The following is a 14,282-nucleotide window of genomic DNA, read 5'->3' as shown; positions in this document are numbered from 1 at the left end:
GTTGTCAGCTTTATAGTGCTTTTGTAACAATGTGTGACATTTTTCATAGGAGATCCATAAAGCTTCTGCTTTTTCATAAAGTGGAGAAAGCAGTCATGGGCTGGAGGAATGTAATGAATCAAGCTTAATGTACTTAAATGTTTCTCTGTGTTGGAATTTTCTTCTTCTGAAGTGAACAGTTTTTATTAAATACATTATTAGAAAAGGATGGTATGCTCTAGACTGTTTTTGTTGTCTGAATGTTTAATTCAAAACTTTTCACATTTTCCTTTCCTCATTCACATAATTATTCTGATTGATTCCTACATGCCTTCTCATTAATTGTGAAAGATTTAATAGGCACTGTCCAGCATGCTTCTGCTACATGCATCTACTTCTTAGATGTGATTGTTCCCCATTACTCCTTGGCTATAACATTTGCCCTTTTTTCCCCTTTGGAAAATGAGTGTCACTCTCCATGAAGAGTTTGTGAGGTGCTGTCCTGTACAAGTAGAGTGATTTGTCTGGTGCTGCTGCTGGGACACAAGATGTTCCATCCATAAAGAATTTAGGGCTGTGTTCATGGAGAGAGAGGGGGTGGTGTTTGGAGGCATTGAAGAGACAGTGGGAGAGTTAGACATAATGTTATTGATATTAATACAAATTGTAAATGGTAGGGCTGTTTATGCTTTGCCTGGAGCAGTCAGCTCATGACAGAGATGTCAGAGCACTTAATTGTGGGTTTTTCCTTACACAACATTCTTTTAGACTTCTGCATCCATATTTGCACACAGACTTCTTGTAAGATTGTTTGATCTCTGTTGGTACACGTGACAGATTCATTATTGTTTATCTTTATTCCATGACTATAATATAGCCATTGTTTGCTTTCTTTTAGAACTGCCTGAGACTACCTTAATTGAAGAGAAAATTCAAGAGTCAGAGGCATGGGCCAAACCTCTGGTCTACCTGTGGCAGACAAGACCACCCAATTTCAATGCTGAAAAAGAATACAATGCAGCTTGTGCAAGAAAGGAACCTCACTGTGCTGTTTGCACTCTTCTTATGCCATACTACAGGGTAAGCAAGATTCTCACAGCTTCGTCTCTGGATGAAGTGTGAAATAGCTGCCTGGCTACTTAATTTCCAACAAATTATAAAAAAGATAAACTTAAGTATTTAATTTGTAAGAGAGGTAAATGAACTCATGGGCATTAAAATTAGAACTGATACTTTGTTCACCTACATCTATCCTTGGCTGCAGACACTATATCCCTCCTACTGCCATTTATGCTGGGTTTCTCAGTGTGTGTGTGTGTTTTCCCTTGAAATTAGACTTCTTGGTGTGGTGAACCCAGGTAGGTTTGTACCTTCTAGCTATTTCCTTATATGCCCATCTCCAAATATTTTTTATCAGAGACTCTTTTATGCTGCCTTTGTTCAGTGTTGAGGAAATAAGTTTTTTCACAGTACTTAGGCCTTCTCAGGAAAAATGTTCCCTCGGAAACAGTCTAATGCAGAGCACTCTTTGACACTGTCTTATGGAATTAATGTGTCAAATGGCAAACAAAAATGGTGTTGTAGTACTATGTTGCTAATTTGGAAGGTGCTAAACTGGAATTTCCTCAGCGTGAGAACCAGGAAAAAAGCCTTTATTGCAATGGACTGAGTTAAATGGCCCAAGAGGTACAGTACCACTGAACACCACTGCAATAACCCTGGTGTGCAGGCTGAGTGCCATATTTCAGATGTCACGGTTATTTGGAACAATCAAGGTAGGATGACGATGATAAATACTTTGAAGCAGTTAATTTTCTCATGAAACTGTTAACACTTGGTATGAAAGTTGGGAGGGGTGGAATAGTTGCATCATTGTCACAAGGAAGAGTAAGACTCTCCTTTCTTTTACTTAAAGATAGATTTTATTTATTTTCCAGTCAGACAATCAGGATGAAGAAAATCCTACTTCCAGTGAAGCAAACTCAACAGAAACACTGATGGCAGAAAATGTGAAGACTAAACCTCTTATTCCAGAGATGTGTTTTATTTATAGTGAAGAAAATACCGAAAACTATCCATCAAATGCCTTTGTTGAAGAAGATGGAACAAGTCTTCTGATTTCATGTGCAAAGTGTTGCATACGGGTTCATGCAAGTAAATAATCTAATTGTTCTGTTGCCAGAAATGTAATTTTAAATTTTGCTTTATTTATAAATAATAGTTAGCTAGGCTTCTAGCATGTCTTTAAAAGTACTTGAGGAGCATTTCCATTTGTGGTGCTTCAATCACTGGCTAATTTTTTTTGAAAACTGAATTAAATTTTCTGTAACTTACGGTTGCTGTGAAAATATTGAAGAATTAACTGTCTTGTCAATGATCACAAACTTCTGATTCTTTTTTCTGTTCTAGTGATTTAATTACTCTTTTGCTTCTCTATTTTAAATCACTGTGCAATGCTGTTATGTCCTTACTAAGTAGTTAGGGTGAAATTCTCCTGGAGGACTTTTGAATATTGCTATACAATTTGGGGATCCAGTATTTTCCTTCACTTAGCATTCTTTTTTATTGCAAGAGTAATTGATGAATGCATGGATTTTTCTGCAATATTTCCTAAAGAGTGTAGAACTGTAATAGTTAAGTCTAAGAAGTCCATGAGATATTTGGAAATATGGTATATTTGTCCAGAATAAATGTCAGTATATTAAGTAAAATTTTACTTCAGGGAGAGTTGGTGATGTGATATTGCAATAGCAAAAATAAGAAATTCATTGTGATTTTGGTTTTTTGGGTGCTTGTAGTTTTTGTTGTTCAGTTTCATTTGCTGGGGGTTTGTTTTGGTTTTCTTATGGGGGTTTTTGTGGGTTCTTTTTATTTAGGTTTTGGGAAGATATGTTTTACAGACTATGACATTAACAGTAAGCCTAGGTTGTAAAAGTCTCCTTTGTCACAGGAGAGACGTGTTTTATTAAGTTTTATGTATAATTTAATTGTGTTACATCATTGATAAAAAGGCAGAATATAATAATCAATCTAGCTCTCTTATTCTAGGTTGCTATGGTGTTCCTTCTCATGAAATCCATAATGAATGGTTGTGTTCTCGATGCAGAAAAGAAGCCTGGACAGCTGTAAGTTGTTTAGCTACCTAACACACTAGAGATTAAGGGAGGAAAAAAGGTAGTATGTGCATTATTTCATATGGTATGTAGCCTGTGTATTTTTTCTGATCATGCTTGCTGGGCAAAAACTATTTGTAAAATATGAGAATATTTCAGTGCAAAATGTAATGGCGTTCTGATAGACAAACTTGGAGTAGTTTCATAGACTCATGAAAAGGATTGGCTAAGAGGGTATAGTTTTATTAAAAACATTGCTTGAGCAAACAACCGGAAATTAAAATTTATGTAAAAGAGAGAAAAAGTGAGATTTCTCCTAAATAGAGAGAATCCAATTTTCGTATTTCGTTGGTTACCAGAATACCCTATTACACCTTCCTTTTCAGACAGTCGTGAATTTGAGGATCTTCTGAAATACTTTTGTGACTATTGTTCTAGATTCAGTTGAATATCAAGGGGAAAAGTGTAAGTCTGTTGCTATGGGCTCAGAATTTAATTATCAGTTAAACAAATGGGGTTAGAAAGTCCTTCTACTCTATCAAAAATTGAAAAAATTTAATTTCTTTCATAGAAATTACATCTATGATGTAGAAGTAGGGAAGTTCTAAGGAGCACACCCTTATTCATGAAATACCATTTGTGACTAAATCATATTTTTTTTGTTAATGACACTGAAAAATTTAAGGTGTTGCCTTGGAACCTGATATTAACTGCAATATAAAAATAACACATTTGAGTGGAAATTAGGAGTGTCTTTCGACTCTAGTACATTTTTTAAAAGCCGCTGAAAATATCCTAAAACAAAATCTAGTCTAAACATTTGTTAATTATGTGTTGTAGAAAGGATTCTAAAATTGTTCTGAGTTTTTAAGGTTACAAATCTTGAAGTGGTCATTTAGATGGCAGCAGTAAGTGAATGATAAGAACAGCAGAGAAGTGTCTGATGGATCATTTATATTAACACCTGTGCAAAACATTAATTGGAGAAGAATTATTCACATATTACTGAAAAAGTTTGGGGTTATTCTTGTATGATGCATATAACTTTCTGATAATAAGGAAAATGTGAATTTAAGAGAAAGTACTTTTTTTAGCCAAATTATTTCAGTAGATGAGATGAAGTAGTCAGCTATGCACACATAATATGGCAGACTCTACCTAAGCAGTAGTTCCTGTTGCCAGTTGCAGTTGTGACCACTCTGGTCACGAAGTGAACATGTCATCAGTTCTATAGAATCTGAAACATCACATGAGGATGCTTAAGCTTTATACTAGAAGCAAAGCCTTAAAAAAATCCATGGAACAATCTTTCTTCTCTTTTCAGCTTTTGTAAGAGTCCAGCTGAAGAACTGTAGCAGTAGACATAAAATGTTCAAAAAACTGTGATGGAAGATACCAGAGTTGCAACTGAAATTACAAGAAACCAGAATTCTTTTAATCATTCCTAATAGATGTCAATCATTCCATAAGGGATGATTGAAAAGATTTAATCCTCTTAGTATAGCGGGGGGAAGGCAGAAAGAAAAAAAAAGTCATATTCTGTAATGTAAAATTACGTGTGTATAATTAAGAGTAACATAAGTAATTGCCATTCTGGAATTTTTTCCTCTTTTCCTCTTTTTTTTTTTTCCTCTTTTGTCTAATCATTACCCTTGTACATTACCATGTACCCATTACCCTTAATATCTTCCACATGACTCCTTGTAAGAAAGGGAATCTCTGTCTTTTTTGGGGACAAGATGACTTATAGTGACTTTAGGCTGCATCAGCAGAAGTTACTATTAATACTTTTTATTAATTAGGACTTTTTATTAATTCTTAATTCTAAAACTAGTGAATGATAGGGCTAGGATATATAGAGATTTTATAGAAGCTACTCCTTTAAGATTTTTAAAAACATATTATGGAAACATTTTTCAGGAATAGTTGAAGAAGACTTGATTGTGTCTTGAGGTAGAATGATAAAATAGATATTGAATTTAGTTTTTTCTATAGTTCTTGTTTGCTTGTTTGGATAGTATTATTCATTGCAAGCAGTGTGGCTGTAGTTGTCTTTGGGAAAAACTTTATTGGTCTGGTATCCAACTTAAATATGCTAGTATATTTTTGCTTGTGTGGAACCTCAGTCCTGACATCAGCATGGTAATAATTGCTGATATGTATTTCATCCTATTTGTCATTTTAGGATAATGTTTCTGTCCCTTCAGTTTGGATGATAACCTTAGCCTATCCTAACAGCTTTCACTTCAAAATAGTACGATACTTTTATCTAATCCTGGAATTATACTTAAGATAATATGATTCTCTTTTAATCAATCTTCTGTACTTAAAAATGACAAATTAATTAAATATACTGCTATCCCAAAGTGCTAACTTCCCTTTTAAAAATCAGCAATTCAAGTTAGTCCTACCAACCTGCAGCCTAAAGTTTTATGCTTCCTTTGAATTAAATGCACATGTTTCTTTTCTCAATCAATTTTTAAATTTTCATTATTTTTTATATAATCATAGAATACCAGGTTGAAGGGGGGCCTCAAGAATCATCTGTTCCAATGTCTCTTGGCAAAATCACAGTCTAGACGAGATGTCCTAACACCCTGTTCAGATGAATTTCAAGTAGGGAATGTCAAGTCCAATGTAGGGAAACTCACTGATTCTCTTGGGAGATTATTGCAATAATTTTTTGCTGTGAAATTTTTTTCTTTTGTGTCTAATCAGATTGTCTCCAGGAATAACTTGTACCCATTACCCCTCATATTTTCCATGTGACTCCTTGTAAGAAGGGGAATCTCCATCTTCTTCGTAGCCACCCTTTAAATATTGGAACCTGATCAAGTCTCCCCTAAGCCTTTATTCATGGCTGAACAAACGACTTCCCAGTCCTTTGGTTATCTATATGGCCCTTCTGTGGACCTCTCCAGTCCAGCTACACTTTTTTTGACCAAAACTAAACACAAACTGTGTTTTCTTTACCTGTTGTTTTACATATATTATTTTAATTGTATTTTAACTTGCTGTGTAGTACCATAAGTCTCTCTGGAGAGGGAGATGAAATTAAAGAAAATTCCTTATTTGCACAACCTTTTTTTTTTTCTGCTATAGGGAATATAGTGTGAGTGTATTCTACATTCCAGCTGACACAGTTGAGACTTTTAAGTTTCTACATGAATTAAATAAAAAATCACATTAATTTAAATTTTTGTTCTGGATAGTCATTCCTAAAAAACTGCAGCTGTTGCAGAAGATCTAAAACAGATTTGGCTCTCTGTGGGAATTACATATACACATGCCTTCCAAAATTAACTGGGTTTTTATCAGAAGAGTGCACAGTATGGGAAGATTTAGTTATTAGGAAATACTGACTCCCTGAAAATCCAGCTTCCTAGATGTTTGAAATTGTTTTCCCTACACTTCATATTGATTCCTAGGAGTAGGAGATTAAGCTGAAGATGACCCATCTGAGAAGTTTCCTTCTGGCTAAGGCATTAAATCCTGAAGAGAAGGTTGATTAGAAAACAAGGAGAAAGAAAGTTTTGTGTAATGAAGAATACAATGGAAGTTATGAAACATTGGTACAACCTTATTTCAGAGTTCATTTCTTAGGAGGGAAAATTCCTTCTCATTCCTCTGCTTACAAAAATTGTTTTAATTTCTGCTAAATTATACTTTCTTAAAATCGCGGCAGTTACGTTAACTTCATGGAAAATTTAGGTCTCTATTAGGCTTCTCTATATCAGTATGACTTTGCAAAGCAATGAAATATGAGAGCACTGTAGGAATGAGTTGTCTTAATAGCTAAATAGAACTTTATTATGTGTGGATCCCAACTATGAACATTATTAACATACAGAAATAGAAAAATACCTATATGGATTTAGATTGACAGAGCCAGACTTTTCCTTGATGGCTGTTCCAGTTTATATTATCAGAGGAAACCAATTTTGAGATTCAGAAGCATACTGTTTTCTTGCAGTTTCAGCATCTTTAAGTGGTTGAAGTAGTATGCTTTACAATACTTTATGTCAAATTTTCACCCTGTAGGGTATACCTGCATTCATAATACATAATACATCTTTGTATTCTACTAGGCACTAGGTCCTGATAACAGTTATTGACAAAAGAGAAGAGTGATACAAAATGGTCCATGCTAATGGACAAAAATGGCCATAAATCAATCCCCCAAAACAATATAAAAAATAAAATTATATTTAATAAGTCGTTTGCATGGATGCTGAAAGTGTAACTGAATTCACAAAGTGCCTTGATTGAGAGCAAACGCCTCATTAATCTTAAATGCTTCAACTAGAAAAAGTTAGTGAAGTCAGGAAGAATAATGACTGGCATTACAGAGAATGCAACATACTGTACAATGAGCAAAGATGTGGTCGCCCAATAGCCATAATACAGAAACATGGACTACTTTTGTTATTTAGACAACAAAGGTTTCGAGACAGGAAAGAAATAGAAAGAAGAGCAAGTCAGGAAACAGGTAAATACACTTCAATGTCTTGCTTCATGATCAGGTAGATTGTGATCATAAGGCTACTAAGGAGGCTGCATGACTTTTCACAACTGATTCTTGTGTTGTTCTCCACAGCACTGCAGAAGCTGTTAAGTACCCAATCTGGTTAGCTGGCACTGATTTTGAGAAAAGATCCTATGTTGAAATAGCTTAGCAGAATTTCTTTTTCTATAGATGAGCTTTTTAATGTTTTGTATATTACTTATCAATAATCAGTCTTTGGGTTTATTTGCATTTATGGTTAGAGTAGCCCTTTAGGTAATTTGAAGAATTTTTAATTTCTTTTTCCCAAAGGCATCAGAAAAGTGGTGTGTAAGAGCTTTTCCACATTCCTGCTCACAAACTACCCTATTCCACTCTACTGAAAAGAATTATTTTGAATGTTCTTTTTGTAGTGGTGCCCTTCTTGCTGATATGGTGTCATAATTTCCATTATAACCTGCTGTTTTCAGAGCCGGTTATCTGCCAAAATTTACTCAATACATATGAGTTGGTGATACAGTGTCTTAATTTTCAGATTTTTCTACCAAGCTTTAAATGCATTTGAATATTGTTAATAAAAGAAACTATTAGACAGGAAAATCTGGCTACAATACAAAAATTAAAACCCTAAATATTTCTGTGGGTTTTTTTGTTTTCAGAAAAATAAGACCTGATGATTATTTTTAAAAAATATTTATTTTTTATTTTTTAAAATCTGGATTTTTGCAAACCTTCTCTCCAAATAAGTTGACTTATTGGGAGAATTTTAAATGCTGATGATAACCATGTATGGACTCAGATGTGGGGAGCATTATATTTCCTGCTGATTTTGATATTATACTAGTAACAGGATATTTATTGCTTGCAAAACTCAGCCTTTGAAACAACATATTTTAGCAGGTTTGTAAATATGGGGTTTCTCTGATGCTGTCACAAAAGCCAAACTGAAGACCATTAAACTCAGAAAATATGTTTTTAATGTAAGTGCCATAAGGCTCAAACCCAAAGCTTATTTTGACCTTTCATTCCCTTCACTGGAGTTTGCCAAATCAACCTTTGCCACTGATACCCGTGTCAAAAGGCTTGACAGCTTTGGTTGCCTCCAGCTGTGTGGTTATTTTCATATTACAAGGAAGAGCTTCCCTGCAGCGTGAATTATGATTTCAGTCAGATGTAGTTTAAATCTGGTCCTGCTTGGAGATGGAATTGGACCAGAGAACCTCCCTCAAATTCATCGAATCTTAATTTGTCCTCAAAGACCATATCTGATCTCTAGAGGTAATGCTGCAAAGTCATTGAGAGGAAAAACCTGCTATAAAAATCCCAGTAGCAGGATATCTTGACCTGGCTAGCTTCTATTATGCTGCTTTCTTAAAGATACAGTTTTTCTTCTGCAGGTGCTCAGGTTAAAATCTAATATTTGCTGCCTACAATAATGGGAATAAGCCTACATATTTTTTATCATATGTAAATACATATTAGATACACCATCATTCCTGTTTTGTTTACTAAGCATTTAGTCTTAATGTTCATAGAATCATAGAAAGGTTGGAAGGGACCTTACGGATAATTTAGTCCAAAACCCTGCCATGGACATGATCTTTCACTAGACCAGGTTGCTCAGGGCCACGTCCAATCTTGAGTGTTTCCTGGAATGTCTGGAATTTCCAGGAATATCTGCAACTTCTCTGAGCAACCAACCTATTCCAGTGTCCCAACACCCTCATTATGAAGAATTTCTTTCTTATATAGCCTAGACCTACCCTCTTTCAGTTTGAAGCCTTGTCTTATCATCCTTCTAGTAGCCCCCTTCAGGTAATTGAAGGTGCTATACGGTTTCCCTGAAGCTTTCTCTTCTCCAGGCTGAGCAACCCCAACTCTCAGCCTGTCTCCACAGGAGAGGCCCTCCAGCCTCCTGATCTTTTTCTTGGCCATCTGTGGACCCACTTCAGCAGGTCTTTTGTTGTCCCAGAGCTGGATGCAGAACTCCAGGTGGAGTGTCTTTGAGGGCCAGGATCACCTCCATTGACCTAATGACCGCACTATTTGTGTCACAAGCCAAGATGTGGCTGGCTTTCTAGGTTGTGAACCTGCTTACAATGAGCTTTCTGTCAACCAGCAGCCCCAGCTCTTTCTCACCAGGGCTGGCCTTGATCAATTCTCCACCCAGACTGTATTTGTTCTTGGAATTGCCCCAGCTGTTTTCTTCTGTGTAGAAGTGATTTTTGCAGTCTCTCTATGTTTTGCAGGAAGATTGATCAGTTTTGTATTTTCAATGGCTTATTTATTAATGTTTTGGAAAAGGTAATCTTATTCCTTTTGACTCCTCTTCAAAGGAGAAAGTGTAATATTTCTTGTTCAATTGTATGGGAACAGCTGCTCTTTCTACTATAAGGATTTTCTAGATCTGAGTGACTAAAAACCACTATGACAGAAAATACTTCAACTTCAGGGATCTAATAGTCTCCATTTGGTACTTTATGGATGTGTTTTAGTTCATATATGCATGTTATAGGGAGAAAGGACACATAGTACCCCTCCTGTCATGTTGTGAGAGTTTTTTTACTTCAGTTACCCAAATGAGTATTTTGATTCTCATTTCAGTCTCAGCCTCAGTTCTCATTCCTTCTCAGGCTGTCTCGGGCTGTGGAATTGTCTCCATATTCCCATTTTCCATCTCAACCCCCTTTTCCTGTAATTTTGAAGTCTTCTTATCCTAGCCAGCTCTATCCTGCTCTTTGTGGTGTTGGACATCACTATTAATAATGCTATGGACAGTGTAGTGAAACACTACTTGCTCTTTATACTATTGCTTTACACTGGTATGATACGAGAGCTGCAACTCCAAGGAAATTTTTGGCTATCCCTAAGTTAAGGGCAGGGCAGACTGAATGTTTGCAGGATTAGATTACTAAAATGTGGAAATTAAGTATCTGATGATTTGTAAACTTTAAATTCCCAAAGGTGCATGTCTTGAACAGACTTGGATACACCTGAAAGAGTAAAATGTTCATCCATAAAAAAAAAGTGTGGCCACCTTCTATTTTCAAGAATAAACTTATAAGCTTTCAGCCCAAGATCTTTCTACATGTTAAATAGATTTTAGCCTGTGGTTGGTATCTCATGGAATTACTCAGCCTCCATAATCAGTGTGAACTTTAATCACTTAAAATAAAAATGAAGGTTGTGACTTCTACCGGTAGAATCTGGCAGCTCTGTTAAGAATGATGCTCCTTGTCAGGAAACTGAATCTGAATCTTTTACTAGATAAACATAAATTTTTCTGCAGTTTATTATTTTTTGCAAATATTTTGTCACTAAAAAAAAGAAGTTTGTCTCTGAAGGTAATAGCTCGAAGTGGATACAGTGGTGGACTTTAAATTGAAATTCAGTAATTTCAAAAGCTATTTCCAAGTGAAAATTATTCCCTTGGTGTAGAAAGATTAGCATATTCATTAGTGGACCATTGCTGAAAATAACTTTTTCAGGAGAAACACCAACCCATTTCTCTTTCCACAAGGATAAATATAGACACAATTATGAATAAGCTGGGAAAAGGAGGTAGTTAAAATGTAGCAATGCCATATCCAAATGCCCATCTGTGTTAATACTACTGGGAGTGTGACTTTGGGCATTACAATGTAATGGAGAGAAGAGGTGGAAGACTAAGGATATCTATTTTCAATTCAAGGGTTTCTATCTATAAAGCTAACCAGAATGGCTTGAAGAAAACAATATAGGTTTAATATCCAAAGCCCTACAATTTTTATCTATTTGACTTAGCTGTAGCAGAGTTGAATATTAGATGACTGTTTTGATTAGTTGTTTTTAGAGGAGACTAGTAAATTGGCATTATTGTGACACATCTTCGGAGCTGTTGACTCTTGAAACTGTTTTGACCTCTTATTAGAAATATTTCAGGGGGAAAAAACCAAACCCCAAACCTTTCCTAACCACTTTTCCTAGGTTTTTAGATGCTAGGTTGAAGTCAATTGACTTGAGCTGATGAAAAAGGAGTGGAAATACATTATTTACTGACAAGGTAGTGTCGTACTTGATGCTTAACACATTTTCAAGGAGTAGTGACTTTAAGTTGTTGGAGGGTTTAGATTAGATGTAAGGAAGAAGTTCTTGAGGCTTAGCAGAAAAGTCATGGTTGCCCCATCCCTGTAAGTGTGCAAAGCCAGGTTGGATGGGGTTCTGAGCAACCTGGCCTAGGAAGGTGTCCCTGCCCATTGCAGGGGAGTTGAACTAGATGATCTCTAATGTTCTTTCCAATGCAATGCTTCAAATCACTAGTCAAAATATATTGAAATTACTTGAAAATATTACTTAAGGTAATTACTGCTAAATAAAGCTGTGACAATAAAGTTACCCCAATAGCTTATTAAGTGAATGATAATATGTTAGTAAAGTTGGTTTTTTTTTTTTGGGTTTCTGGGATCATGGATTGGGAAAATTAAATATATATGATATGCAGTATATATTTCAGTGTGTGCTTAGTGCCAAGCATTTGGATTTTCCTTAATATCTAGGTAGTGTTTCTGCATATAAAGGTTTAAAACCGCAGGTTATGTAGAGCAGTAAGATGTAACTTAAAATTAAACTGAAGTTTATACTAGTCTATTTATTATTTCTTTCACAGCAAGAAATTAATACCCGATGAAGAATATGTGTCTTGAGCAGGCATTCCTAATGCTTTCTCAGTCTTCTATGATGTGGAAATAAGAAATTGTCTTAGCCAAAGGCAGTATCTTTCTATTTCCTTAGTAAAAAGTAACCTTTTTTGGATTTCTTTTTCATGAACTTAGACATATTCTTTCTCAACTACTGTAAAATTTTAGCACCCACATCTGGCAAACAGACACATACTGTGTGAAGAATCTTTATGGGTTTTTTTGTTTGTTTGTTTTTGCTTTTTTTGGTTTTGTTTTGTTTCTTTGTTTTGAATCTGCTACTAGTTTCCTTCAACAGCAACTACCTTCTTATTGAAGTACCTAGTCAAGCCCTTTTCCAAGTCTCATTTTTTCAGTTGCATCTGTCAAACATTACAGTCTTTTTACTGGCTTGACTAGCCACAGCCTGCATGGTTATCCCTTTTGCAGAAGCTGTTGCAGGAGATGTTAGGTGAAGGCAAGCTGCTTTTGGCTTATTTTTTATGGGGCCTGTGAAGTAAGGGAAGTCAGAAATGAACAAGATCTTAATAAATTAGTGAGATAAAACTCAGTAACTTGTCTTGGAAAACAAGAGATAAATAGAGAAAATTATAAGATACTGAAGCTAGAATACAGACAAAGAATTATGGAGCAGTGGTGTCAGCTGCTGCTGTAGAAAAGATCCTGGAGATTATTGTCCATGTGCTACACAAGTCATGGCTGTGTAAGCACATATCCCCAGATGCGGGATAAAAATGAAACATATTTTGCCTGACATCACTGAAGATCACTTCTCATTGCATTTCAGAAGGGAAAATGTTGCCACAGATGAAGTTAGTTAGGTGGAATAATTGTGGTTGTTTAACTGACTAAGGGTCTATAGATGGAAAAAGTCAAAAAAGGAAAGGGACAAATGGGGCTTTTCATGTTTATCAAGCATAAAGTAGAAAGGAAAAGGCTTAAGCAGGGAATCTACTTGCTAGTTTAAATGAAAAGCTCCCTAATGGCATAGATGCCAAAGAGCTGGAAGAGATTATTAGATTGCTTATGGAAACTACATTTTAAGAATAAATTTTTGAAAATGTGTCAAGCACAATTCATTAAGAGTAATATATGTTTTATTTTACCCTGTCTTTCACTGACATAAGCTTGAATTTCTTTTTCATTTAACTGGATAAATGTAATTATCTGGAGATGCTATTGTAATTTGCAGGGCCTTAGCAAAGAAGAAATAGCAGTTTAACAAGAAAAGGGATTGTGTGGTGCATGATCATAGTTTTCAATAAAATTAACTGTTAGATGATTTAATATATATTCCTCTGCTATGGCTTGGCAGAATTCTACTGCCTTGCTGTGTCAGACAGCTTCCTGTCTCCTATAGAGACAGCTATTGCTGATGAAGTAGGTATGGGAATATGGAAGTGTGAAAACTGCTTTTTGTAACGGTTGCTGTGAATATGACTGAATTTTGTCATATAGTAAAAAAATACTCAAAGATAAGCAAACGTATTCATTTTAAAATATAAGTTAGTGTAAACAGGCTTGCATTTGGTGTAATATTTATCATGCAACAAAAGTTAATATGCAACTTTGCCTGAGTAGTGACATACCCTTCCAAAAAAGGTGATCCATCTTTTGGATGTATGTACCAAAAGAAGCATGGTTAATTCACACTGACTTGAGGTTTTTCCATCAATTTCTTGAAGTGATTGAAGCAGAGAAGTGGGATTAGGGGTGCTGGTTGCAAAAATATTTCCTTGAAAGCAAAGGGAAACATTTAGTCCAGAAAGAGTGAATATGGTATGTATTGCTATGAAAAAAAAGCATCATTTCCACAAGAAAGCTGAAAGATTAAGGAATGTTACTGTATAAAACTTGTGAATTTTATGGAAGTATCTACTTTATACAGCTACTGGAAGAGAGCCTTCTTGTATTTCTAGAATGTTACGGAGATTTCTTAAGGAGATGAGCAATTTTAAATGGTCTAAGATTTAATTTAGATACGTATAAAATAATATGCTTATGAAATTA

The 14,282-nt window shown here is 35.3% G+C and overlaps 1 protein-coding gene across 5 annotated transcripts in view; it reads left to right on the top strand.

Annotated features, from left to right (window-relative positions):
* KDM4C (lysine demethylase 4C) overlaps positions 1-14,282 on the top strand; it is a 235,837-nt gene that overhangs the window by 138,004 nt on the left and 83,551 nt on the right. For 4 of the 5 annotated variants that reach the window (XM_039729775.1, XM_039729773.1, XM_039729774.1 and 1 more), the window contains 3 exons: positions 878-1,059; positions 1,917-2,133; positions 3,028-3,104. In XM_039729775.1, the coding sequence (XP_039585709.1) occupies positions 878-1,059; positions 1,917-2,133; positions 3,028-3,104 (476 nt within the window). Of the gene's footprint in view, positions 1-877; positions 1,060-1,916; positions 2,134-3,027; positions 3,105-14,282 lie in introns of those variants that run through there. The other variant, XR_005629894.1, reaches the window with a different exon arrangement.

The sequence above is a fragment of the Passer montanus genome, unplaced genomic scaffold (assembly GCF_014805655.1).
Source record: "Passer montanus isolate IOZ18808 unplaced genomic scaffold, ASM1480565v1 scaffold7, whole genome shotgun sequence".
Classification (NCBI taxonomy): Eukaryota; Metazoa; Chordata; class Aves; order Passeriformes; family Passeridae; genus Passer; species Passer montanus.
The sequence above is the reverse complement of the archived record's forward strand: the minus strand, read 5'-3'. Positions and strand labels throughout refer to the sequence as shown.